The sequence below is a fragment of the Vigna unguiculata genome, chromosome 10 (assembly GCF_004118075.2).
Source record: "Vigna unguiculata cultivar IT97K-499-35 chromosome 10, ASM411807v1, whole genome shotgun sequence".
Taxonomy (NCBI): Eukaryota; Viridiplantae; Streptophyta; class Magnoliopsida; order Fabales; family Fabaceae; genus Vigna; species Vigna unguiculata.
The window spans coordinates 33,753,454-33,766,545 of NC_040288.1; the positions used below are offsets into that span (position 1 = coordinate 33,753,454).

The following is a 13,092-nucleotide window of genomic DNA, read 5'->3' on the forward strand; positions in this document are numbered from 1 at the left end:
TTTTATGATGCAATTTCGATAAACAATTAGTAATTGCAGGGGTGCAGGAAGTAGTAACCTCTTTCTTATATACTTCCCTTTTCAATTCAAACTGAATGTCTTACTATTGGACCCATTAGGCCCATTTCCTTTTACTGATTAAACTCCTAATAGTCTCTCCACTCAATACACACTACTATTATAATGCATAGTAGCAAAAACATAGGTCGGCGTGTGTTCGTATTTTTTAATTTTTATTTATTTTTATATAGATTTGAGTTAAAGATTAATAAAAAATATAATTAATTTTTAAAATAATTATTAGATTTTTTCAAATAACGGTTAAGAATATTTTTTTAGAATAACGGTTACAGATAAATTATTTATAAAATAATTAATTTTTAAAATAATAATTAAAGATAAAAGTGAAAATATGAAATGTGAACACAAAAAAAATATATCTCTTTATATATTATTACAAATATGATCACTAATCACCCTTATAATTCTTTCTAAAATTACCTTGACTTGTCCTTCATATAATTACCATCCATTGTTAATATGAGAGGAGTTAATATTCGATTGAACACTTACCTTATATAACAATTTAATTTAATTGTGATTTGATTACTTCACCTCCATTATGGAATAATAGATTTTGCATGCAATAATATTATTTAATATTTTTTCTTGCTAGAAATTAGTTTTAATACTTGTGGTTGGATATAACATTTTTATCACTAAATGGTATTATCATGATAAATTTAGAAGACTTTATTGGTACACTAGAAAACGCTATTTAGTAGAGTTTAATTAGGGTTGCAAAAGTGAGTCGCGATTTATTTTCTTAGAACTTCTTTAATGTATTAATTAAAATAGACTATGTAAGAAGACCATTTTCTTTTTAATTTATTTGAGTATAATAATAGTGTAAAATAAATGCAAGAAGTACTAGTAACAATTAAGATGGCGTAAAAATAAATGCAATTTTCTTACATGTTATTACTTGCACGAAAAGATGGGTAGACTAATTGGGTGGGACAAATTTTTAGGGTTCTTTATCAACAACTTTCTCGTCCCTATCACACACGCAAAGTGGTCAAGCAAATAACACAACCATGATGTATGTGTCTCACATAAATGGTACCATCATTTACTATTTCTAATTATTTTTTTCCTTTTCTAATTTCTGTTTTTATAGTGTTTTAATGTTGCTTTATTCATTTGTACTTGCTTTTCTTTAATTGGTATTTTAATTGATAAAAGAAGAGGAATATTTTATTCCCAAAGTAGTACGTATTCTCTCTACTATAATCACTGATTTATTTATTTATTAATATTTTGTTTACAGATCTTCTTCTGTTTTCTTACATAAGATTTATTGCTTTATAATAAATTGAAAAAATGACTTTTTTTTTGTTGTTCAGTTTTTGGAGATACAAAAAATTTAAAAGTGGGAATACATTTAGTTTTTATTGGAAATCTGATACTAACAATAAATAAGATGAATTTATAAGATGTAATTTAAAACAAATCTCATTATAGGTTAAAATTTTAGTGAAATTTAAAGTTTATTTATTACAATAATATCAAAATTATATGAAGTTTATTTTATTAATATTTGTTCTTTGTTAGATAATATCATATCATATACTATCAAATCATTATTGACATATATATTAATATTTAGTTTTATGATATATATATATATATATATATATATATATATATATATATATATATATATATATATATTAATGTTAGAAAGATGTGTTGAAAATATAATATCGATCATATATGAGACAAATCTATAACGAGTGAAAAACTTCATGAATAAACTTTTATAAAATTTAATTGAACTTAAAATTCACTTAGAGTATTTAAAATCAATTTAAAGGTGGAATGAAAATTTATTTTAAAATCACCATTTTTTACTTTTTATATAAAATCGTCAAAATTAATAAATACATTGGGTTAAATATGTTTTTGGTCCTTCAAGTTTGAGCGAAATTTGGGTTTAGTCCCTCATCAAAACTTTTAACCAATTTAGTCCTTCATCTTCCAAAATGCGTGAATTTAGTCCTTTTAACCAAATTTTGTTAAGTTTATCTGACATTTCAAGCGCATTTCATGATAGTATTTAAATTATTTATACTGTTTGACACATTTTTGCTTCAATGTTAACTTAAATACTATCATGAAATGCGCTTGAAATGTCAGATAAACTTAACAAAATTTGGTTAAAAGGACTAAATTCACGCAGTTTGAAAGATGAATGACTAAATTGGTCAAAAATTTTGATGAGGGACCAAAAACATATTTAACCCTAAATACATTTGAAGAATTCTCCGTTTTAAAACTACATCACTACCCTATCCTTAAAAAATATCTTAAGATTTAAGATATAAAATAAAATATATTAAAATTGTCATTCATCTCCTAAACAAAATATATATAAAAAGGTAATTTGGTAAAATTACATTGAAATGAATAATATTAGTGAATAAAACTGAAAAGGATTAATACACCATTAATAACATGAAGAGATGGTAACCTCAACTAATTAATTGGTACGTTAGTGAAGCAATGAAACTGTTACCTCTCTCTTCACACATGTTGTCTTAAATTTATAATTTCTAAGAATTTCATGTTTTAGAGCCATAAAAAACACAGATATGAACTTCTTATTAGAAGAAAATCACAGAATGAAGAGAGGAATTCTTGAAGTACTTGTTGTCAATGCAAAAGGAATTATACACACAAATTTTGTTGGTATATTAATTTCGTTTATTGCATCCCAATTTCAATTTATCCAAAACTAATTTTTTTATCAGAAAATTGTTCATTTCTCTTTGAACAAAATACTGCAGGAACACCTTCTTACTATGTGATTATTGAGTGTGGCACTCAGACTCGAATAACAAAAGTTTCATCAGGTTAAATTATCGTATCAATACACAAATTTCTTACGTTATCCAAAATATATTTAAGTAATAAAATTTAGGTTTAACTCGTTTTTATGAAAGTGCAACATCGTTGTTTTTATGTTACTTGTTTTGACATAATTGTATGTGATGCAGGAAAACATGAGAAACCTCGGTGGAATGAGAAATTCATATTTGATTTGTCGGAGTCTGATTGCAAGAATTCAACGTATCTTAAATGTAGAATCATGGACACAGAACTCTTCAGAAATGGTGGATTTGTTGGTGAAGCCAAGTAATCTCTTATTTATTTTTACACACCAATTGTTGAAAAAAATACATAACTTTTATAAAATGTAAACATAAACTATTTTATAATTTAATTTAAAGACAAAATACCATCTTCATTTTTTATAATAATTTGAGAATAAAAAATATATTTAATCTGTAAAAGTATTTTTGCTGGACAATAATACTTTAACTCACTTTTTTTGACTCACTTTTAACCCACCACTTCAATCATCATTAGATCATCACATTACATCACTAAAAAGAATAAAAAAGATGATCTAATGATGATTGAAGTAATAGGTTAAAAATGGATCAAAAAATGTGGATTAAAATATCATTTTCCATTTTTGCTTAAGAAACAATCTTGTGAAGATAGGATTATTCTTGGAAAGGTTTAGTTTATTTATATATTTTTTGCACAATTAACATATTTTTGTGATAAAGCAGAATTTTCATAGGTGGAATAATATTGGAAGGAAGTGATCAGGGATACATAGAAATACAACCAGCTCCATATAATGTGGTTCTTCAAGATCACACTTACAAAGGACAAATAAAAATTGGATTTAAATTCATTGCTGATAATGTAGGGTTCATCTTTTCTAGCACCTGCAAATTAATTAATTAATTAATCAATTATTAACTAATAAATGCTAATTAGTTAGTGTGAATTTGTTAACAGAATGAAGAGTACTTGATGGAGAAACCAGATGAATTCAAGGGTTATGAGAAGAAGGAATCACCCAATTCAATTTTTGGATGGATTTGGAGAATATCACTGTGGAAAATCTTGTTTTTCTATCAGCACAAAACTTCCAAAAGTCATCAGGATTATCATTGAGATGGATAATTAATTATAAAAATTAAAAGTCAAAATCATCTTTACTGTTATTTTTTGTTTTTATTTAAATTATTTCCCCTTTTCTTCCACCACTCTTATAATTTACATACATTATCTACACTTTTACTTTTCCATAAAGTTGTTATTTTTAAATAATTCCTATTAACTTTTTCTTATATTATTATACGCTACTTTAGAGCAATTATTCATATAATAAATTATTTTTTTATCGTCTCACACTATTAAGTAGTGATATGGATCTTTTTTTTTTAATTTTAAAACTTTAAAGAACTAAAAGTAGCAAATTTTGTTGGGTTAACTGATAAACTTTAATTCATATACAAATTATATATATATATATATATATATATATATATATATATATATATATATATATATATATATAATCTTAAAGTCTTATTGGTCGGTCTAAAGGAATAACTTTTGAACTTATAATTAAATATAGGGTTAAATATATTTTTGGTCCCTTAAATTTTAGTAAGTTTTAGAATTAGTCATTCTTCAAAATCTTATACCAATTTAGTCATTCATTTTTAGAAATATATGAGTTTAGTCCTTCTTACTAAATTTTGTTAGGTTTATTTGACATTTTAAATGCATTTTATGATAATATTTGAGTTAACACTGAAGCAAAAATGTGTCAAACCGTGTAAACAACACAAATACTATCATGAAATGCGCTTGAAACGTCAGATAAACTTAACAAAATTTGGTTAAAAGGACTAAATTCATGCATTTTTAAAGATGAAAACTAAATTGATCCAAAATTTTGAAGATGAACTAATTTCAAATTTTACTGAAATTTGAGAGACCAAAAACATATTTAACCCTTAAATATATATGACAAATAAACTAAATTTATGATAATATTGATGAAGAATACTTACATTTCGGTTTTGATGTTAATCCAAAATATTTATATTTGTCTTAGTACGGGAGAATACTCAAATTAACTAAATATGAAATAGATAACTTTTACATTGTATGACTTTTTAAATATGTATATGGGTGAGTAGATGAGTACCCAAATATTTATTTCATTATTAAAATATTATTAATTTATTTATACTTTATTATGAAAAATAGTTTTAACATTAAATTTTTAATAGTACCAAAAAAAATCATTTAATAAACATTTAAGTAACTAAATAAGCAGATATGAATATATGTCATACTCAATTCCAATAAAAATGTAAATGAAGTACACATTTAATAAGGTACAAAAGAAAATAACATGTATAAGTTTTTAGAAAGATAGCTATTCTAATTATAATTTGGATAATGATACTTTAACCTAATTTTTTTATCCATTTTTAACCTATTACTTCAATTACCATTAGATCATCACATCAAATCATTAAAAAACAAAATCAAAATAGATGATCTAATGGTGATTGAAATAGTGAGTTAAAAATAGGTAAAAAAATGTGGGTTAAAATATCATTATCCTTATAATTTTTTAGATTTTTTAGGAAGGAAAGAGGAACCATACATTCCCTTTGATCTTGATGAAGCAAGCATGACCAAATGAAGAGCATTGCCAGATTATACCATCAGATACACTCTGCACGTCTTTCCCCCAAACTAACAAATTAAGACTTATCAATAAAACTAACTAATTTATTGTTCACATGTTCCCTTTCTAACTAACCTCATTCAACTAGTCCAGCTACTCTTTAATCACTTCTATTCAATTTTCCACCAACAAAGGAAAAAGTTTTAGAAAAATAATCTCTTTCATTACATATTTTTTAATACAATTTTTTTTGGACAAAATTACAAATCCTCAGATAATACAATACAACAATTAGATTACCAAAATGGATGTGATCTCGTGATGGAGATAATACTTTGTATTTTAAGAAAGATGAGGAATGTGATGAAGGTATTGTCCTCATGTCCTTAGTAGTTGACCACAACATGTATAAAATATAACTACTTGTGAAAACCAAAGATATTAAAATTGTTAATATCAAAGGGAATCATTGATTCATGTGTAACTTCAGCATCTTTTCTCTTTTTTCATATGGTTCACAACTTCACATGCAACCTTATCAATATTGACCATAAATGATCAGAGCTGTTTCCGTGAACCATAAATTCTTGTTCAAACATCATATTATTATATCAAAGAAAACCATCTTCTGGTAGATTTCATATATGACGAACAAAATCATCATCCTAAATATTTAGTAACATCATGTTATTTTACATCAAACGAGGTAAATATTGTCATCACAAAATTACTTGTGTGTTGGAGTAATTTATATGAATTTCGCATTATCTGTCATCGGTCAAAAGTTATATAGAAAATTACATTATTCGTATAGTTTATCATTTAAGTGTGTCAGTTTTGTACTCACAATCATGCATAGAGATAGTACAACACAACCACTCCAATCTAAAGACTTCAATTTTCTAACTCCTTTTTCTATCTATGACACACACACCTTGCATGTATAATTGTATTCTTCTCCAACCAACACCAAGTTTTAGCCATTTCTGCAACTGAGTTTTCATAACTCCCTTCTGCGATTTTCTGCAAAGAAAACTTTGTTCTCTTTTTCTCTTCCTTTCTTTGCATTCTTTTCTTCTTCTTTGGCTGAATAGTCTTAAGAAGCTACAGGCATATGAACGCTAAGGAGGGAACTGTTTCAAATGATGTTAATTTAGCAAGCCACTGTTCAAATTCAAACCAAGCCATATTAAAAAGGTAACATAGAAAACAATGCTGGGACCGTTGCTTTTTCGTTTTTTTTATTTTTTTTCACAACCGTTTGTTTTGGTGTTTGAAAACTTCATTTTTTTTTTCACAATGAGGATAAAGGGTGCTTTGTTAGCAACCCTTTTCAGTGAATTATTTCGGGTCTCCATAGCAGCAACACCCTTTGGAAGCTTTTGCTTTTTTGTTGAGGGAGGACAAGAACATTCAAGTTTTCAGCCTTTTTCTTTTGATCTGTCTTTGTTGTTTTCCTTCTTTTTCCCGTTTCCCTAGTTTCAATTTCAGCAATGTAACAACATCCTAATTTGAAATCATTGTACGTGACAATGCTCAAAGGTGATCATGGAGTACTTGTGTACCACTAAGTACTCACATTTATAGCCCAAAAACCCAATTTGTGACTCAACTTCCATGATTATATGTGCAGGTTTTTAGGAGATTGACCGTTGGTTGTTAGTTCAGATGGACAATTCATCCAACTTTGATGAAAACTCTGATGTGGGGTACCAACCTTCACATTCTTCTGTGGACCAAAATGACCACTCAATCACTGAAACTGTTGGATACTCCACATTCAGTGGCGAATCCTTTGCGTATTGCAGGACTAACTCTGAGGTTTCTAACTTCTCTGAGCCTATTGATGACAATAGCTTTGCAAGTGAACACTCACCTTCTCTATGGACACCTGTGAAACATGGAGCAAGCCAAGCTGTTCTTTCAAGGTTAGGAATGAAGCAGCAGCACCGGCACTCAATGGATGATAAATCTGAGGACCTTGATCTCTTGGAGTCAGGTTGATTTGCACCCTCAGCTTCTGGGGTTTTCTGTGTTATCCCTCTGTTATGTCTTCAAATACATTGATGAATACTGATTTTAATGTTTTTAAATATTTTAAAACTATTCTTAAAATACCAACATAGTCTATCATGAAGCACAGTAGAAGACAGAAGATCTGGACTCTGAGTTTTTCTTGTTTTTCTTCTGTGACAATGTGGAATTATCTTGAAACTCACTCAATTTTTTGGGTGTTTATAGAGCTTGATATGATGAGGGAAAGATTTTCAAAGCTTCTATTGGGGGAAGACATGTCTGGTGGTGGGAAAGGTGTTAGCACTGCAGTTACAATATCAAATTCAATCACCAACCTCTATGGTAATATCTTTTTCAATAGTATTTAGTCCAATGATGTCACTGTGGTGTAATTTACTTGAATTGGGAATTTGCAGCAACTGTTTTTGGGCAAAATTTAAAGTTGGAGCCTCTTAAGCCTGAGAAGAAGGCCATGTGGAAAAGAGAAATGAATTGTCTCTTATCTGTGTGTGATTACATAGTAGAATTTGCCCCAACTGCACAATATTTAGAAGATGGTACAATTGTGGAGGTGAACTATTGCGTAACTTAACCCCTTTTGATCTTCCTCTCATAATGTCTCATATGTTATCTGATGTTGTATTAATTGCATATCAGATGATGACAAGTAGACCAAGGTCAGATATTTATATCAACCTCCCAGCTCTTCAAAAGCTTGACACAATGCTTATAGTAAGGCAAACTTCAATTGCTTCTTGTTTGTGACAACTCTGTTTTCATCCAAAGATTTTGTGCCTTACATATGTTGTTTCATGTTTTTTTTTATCAGGAAATATTGGACAGTTTCCATGATACTGAATTTTGGTATGCAGACCAAGGGAGCTTATCAGGTAACTCAACACGGTCACGTGCAGGCTCATTTCGAAGGATTGTTCAGAGAAAAGATGAGAAATGGTGGCTTCCAGTTCCTTGTGTTCACCCTGGAGGCCTCTCTGATAAGTCTACAAAACACTTGAACGAGAAAAGAGACTGTGCTAATCAGATTCATAAAGCAGCTATGGCCATAAATAGCAGTGTTCTTGCAGAGATGGACATCCCAGAAACATATATGGCAAATCTTCCCAAGGTAAGTCCTCATATCCAGTTATTGTTGCCAGAGATGTAATGTTGAAAGTGTTGGAGATCTCACACCGACTAAAGATAAGACAAGTTTATAGTATATAAGTGGATGCAAAGCTCATCTTACAAGCCGGTTTTATAAGGCTGAGTTAGGTTTAAAGTTAATTTCTTAACCGAAAGAACCAATCTACCTGTCAAATTCAAAAAGAATTAAGAAAGATAAGGAAGAGGAAAAGTGTTTGACATGAAAGTGAAACCAAGAGTGTTTTCAGTTTTCTAAAATTTTGTATATTGTTCCTTTGTCTAACATTAGAGTGGAAGAACAAGTCTGGGGGACACAATTTACCGCTATATGTATTCTGCAGACAAGTTCTCACCAGATTATCTTCTTGATTGTCTCAAAATAAGTTCTGAACATGAAGCACTTGAGCTGGCAGACAAGGTTGAGTCTTCAATGTTCACTTGGAGGAGAAAAGCTTGTCTGAGCCATTCAAAAACATCATGGAACAAAGTTAAGGATCTCATGGCTGACACTGACCGAAGTGACAAAAACTACACCTTAGCTGAGAGAGCTGAAACCTTGTTGTTCTGCTTGAAGCAAAGATATCCTGAGCTCTCTCAAACATCCTTGGACACATGCAAGATTCAATATAACAGGGTAAGCTTAGCATTGTGCAGATTCATATCTCATGCAACAATAATGTTGAAAGTTATCAGAAAGTGTTGAAAACTCCACATTGACATAATTGGGTGTAAATCTCATCTTATAAATCGATTTTGTAGGGTTTTAGATTGTGAACTCATGCACTGAGAATGAATATTATCTTTTGCAGGATGTAGGAAAAGCAATATTAGAGAGCTACTCAAGAGTGTTAGAAGGATTAGCATTCAACATTGTAGCATGGATTGAAGATGTTCTTCATGCAGATAAATCAACGAGGAACCAAAATGTATAGAAACCATAACTGGGTTGCACACTGAAGCCCCTTAACAATGGTGTTCTTTCCATTCAGCAATTTTTTGTATGCTATATGGCCTTAGGAGAAGTGATGATAGAAGTTAGTTGTTACTAGTTAACTGTGCTGCAGCAAGAGTTTTCACATTCAGCTGAAGGATCAAGCATGATTTATATAATCTTCTGTTCCATAAATAAAAGAAAAACATTTTCATATCAGTGTAATTGCCTGGTTTTAAATCTGGCAAATGCTTTGTCAGAAGTGTGGAGAAACTAAAGGCATGTTGTACGCAATAATATTAAATAATTGTGTTTTAGATAGAAGTGAAAATTAAATTATGTCAATAATCTATTGTATGTAGTGTTGAATGGATGTGATTGAAAGTAAGTTTTTGTTTAAGATAAATAATTATAACTTGTCAATTTTCAGATTCATAAAATCAGCAGAAATTTTTGAAACTAGTCTTCTCCAAACACCTCACTGTATAACACTAAATAACATGGCCAAATTTATGAGCTTCCACTACTTCCATGGAAGTGCTCCTCCACTATTAAAGAAAGTCAACATTCTTGTTACAGTTGTGTTTGAGAACATTCGTTTTGGCCTGCATGAAAATAAAAGGTGAAGACAGAAATCATAGGACAATAAATTATTCAAAAGAACATGTTATGTATTTTATAAACCTTATACTCTTCTCTCTGCTTTACCAATGAACTGTCTTTCCTGCACTATGATGAGTTGACACTTATTTATACATAGAGAGATAGATAATAACTATTTTCTTATATAAAATCAAGACATCATAATATCTTAACTTACCATCTATTTATATTATAAACTTCACCCAGACATTTGTTTCGCTCAAACTTTTTTGCATTTTTTTAAAATATGAAAGTGATAGTTTTTCTTTTTATATTTATTAGAAGATTGTAAGGAGGCATTTATGTTTCATTATGACGAATCACTAAATTGGTATAAAGTTTCAAAGAGGGACTAATTTCAAAATTTACTGAAACTGTAGCGACCAAAAACATATTTAATCCAAATGAATTTAAGTATAATTTGTTTTCATAAAAATTATTTGTAAGATAAAAATTTCCCCTCACTCTTATAATGTAAACTGACCTTATTTTTCGTCGATGTAAGATCTCTAACAGATAAGACATAAGATGGTGAGAAAGTAAAGAAAATTCTTATATCAACACTTATTATAATAGATGCAAGCAATCACCTTAACATGAGATTTTGTGGTTGATTTTCATCGATAGTAATTCTAATGGATCAAATTAACTCTTTAGTGTATTATACTTAATATGAGTCTTTTTGAAAGATGTTAAATGTGACAAATTGTTTTGAATCATTGATGTGTAGTTAAATATTCATGTATATTGAATAAAAGTGGTTCAAAATATATTTTCTCATATTTGTTTTTTAAATGAGAATGCATATGACGTATGTTGAGATGTATATTTATTAAATTTAACTTCAAATATGTATGTGTGTGGTTAAGTGATTTCATATTATGGAAAATATGAAATAAAAATAAATGTATTAAAATTTATATTTATTATATTATCTCACGGTCTAGAATAAAATGTAGTTCGACAAATGATAACAGAAAAATAAGATAAATTAGGAGAAAATGTAATTCGACAAATGTAGTGTTATATATATATATATATATATATATATATATATATATATATATATATATATATATATATATATATATTATTCATCAATTCACTTATAAAGTTAAAAATATCTAAACAAGGAAATAAATTGATAAAATATATTTAATGTCCTTCAATATATATCGGTAACATTTTATATCCTCATCGAGAAGTAGATGATACTCTATCATAACATCTTGTAACAATTGTTTTTTTGAAGATAATTATATATAAACACTTATCATTATGAAACACATATAATAGAAATTACCTATCTATATCATTGTTCAATATTTAAGCTTTGAAAAATTGTCTTTTGTAGTGTTTTGACTTTGAGACCTAAACTCATATTTTATACTTGTTTATTTTAAATATTTTGGATTATAGAGTTTTTTTATTATTTGTTAAAAGTTTATAAAGTTTAAAAAATACTATTGTCATAAGAATAGTTAAAGTAATTGCTTGGATAAGGAAAATAATATTTAGAGTTTTTGGAAAAAATAAATATAATAAATATTTGTTGTAAAAGTAGTTAGCACCAAAACATCAAAGTTTTAGAGAACTCAATGATTAAGATGAAGTAGAACAAAAACATGTAATCTTTTTCTTGGAAAAAAATGTTTTTTTATCTTTTCAAATATTTTCAAGAAAAGTAAAAAGGTTTAAGTGTGAGTTTTTTTTTTTGAAAAAAATCATTTGTTTGGTAGCACTTTGTCTGCTGATACTTTTACAAGTTTGAAGAAAAAAAATTATTAAAAAAAATTATATCTATTTTTTTTTTTAAAGTTAGGATCAAAATAATGAAAATTTTACATAAAAATAGATTTTAATTTCACGTTCAAACTTAATTTAAAAATATATTTAATCCTAAAATTTATAATAGCAAAATCATGTAGTTCCACCTTAAAATTTTAACTTGTTTTGAAACCGATTCTACTCCTCGATGCAATGGTTAACGGGAGCCATTTTAAACCATATTATTATTTTATGAAACTAAATTACTATTTTATGAAACTAAATAAGAATTACATAAAGGAAAAAGTAGTTGATTTAACTCCAAGCTGTACCTAAATAAAATAATCCATTCTTCTTCGATTTAGTTGTGAGATAGTTACTTATAAAAACATTCGAATGTTTAAGTAAATAGTTTTCTAAATATAATAAATAAAAATAATAATAAATGACTGAATAATTTAATCTCGTAAATAATGTACTCTTTTATACATGTTTTATGATTTTTACTTAAATAGACATTTGTCAAATAAAATAAATTAAATTAATTCTAAAACTATTTTGGTTGTCTTAACCTAAATATTAACCATAATTATCTTAATCACGCTCTTACATAAGTCTGAAATGATATTTATTATCTAAATGGTTAAATATGTTTTTGTCCCTCAAGTTTTAATGAATTTTGGAATTAGTCTATCTTTGAAACTTTATATCAATTTAGTCATTCATTTTTAGAAATACGTGAATTTAGTTATTCTTACCAATTTTTGTTAAGTTTATTTGACATTTTAAATGTATTTTAGGATAATATTTGAATTAATATTGAAGCAAAAATATGTACGGTGTAAATAATTCAAATATTATCATGAAATGCGCTTGAAACGTCAAATAAACTTAACCAAAATTTGTTAAAAGGATTAAATTCACGCATTTTAAAAGATGAAAAACTAAATTGGTCAAAAATTTTGAAGAATGACTAATTCCAAATTTCACTAAAACTTAAGGGACCAAAAACAAACCCTTA

At 27.7% G+C, this 13,092-nt stretch overlaps 2 protein-coding genes across 2 annotated transcripts; both read left to right on the plus strand.

Annotated features, from left to right (window-relative positions):
• Window positions 1-2,684: 2,684 nt before the first annotated feature.
• LOC114165578 (elicitor-responsive protein 3-like) lies at window positions 2,685-4,035 on the plus strand. Its single transcript, XM_028050165.1, has 5 exons — window positions 2,685-2,751; window positions 2,850-2,915; window positions 3,060-3,198; window positions 3,642-3,780; window positions 3,877-4,035. The coding sequence occupies exons 1-5, from the start codon at window positions 2,685-2,687 to the stop codon at window positions 4,033-4,035; spliced, it is 570 nt and encodes a 189-aa protein (XP_027905966.1).
• Window positions 4,036-6,450: 2,415 nt separating this feature from the next.
• On the plus strand, window positions 6,451-9,828 carry LOC114166245 (rop guanine nucleotide exchange factor 3-like). The gene is made up of 8 exons (XM_028050954.1): window positions 6,451-6,769; window positions 7,206-7,571; window positions 7,814-7,930; window positions 8,005-8,159; window positions 8,246-8,320; window positions 8,418-8,714; window positions 9,021-9,365; window positions 9,541-9,828. The coding sequence occupies exons 2-8, from the start codon at window positions 7,241-7,243 to the stop codon at window positions 9,661-9,663; spliced, it is 1,443 nt and encodes a 480-aa protein (XP_027906755.1). The 5' UTR covers window positions 6,451-6,769; window positions 7,206-7,240; the 3' UTR covers window positions 9,664-9,828.
• Window positions 9,829-13,092: the final 3,264 nt, after the last annotated feature.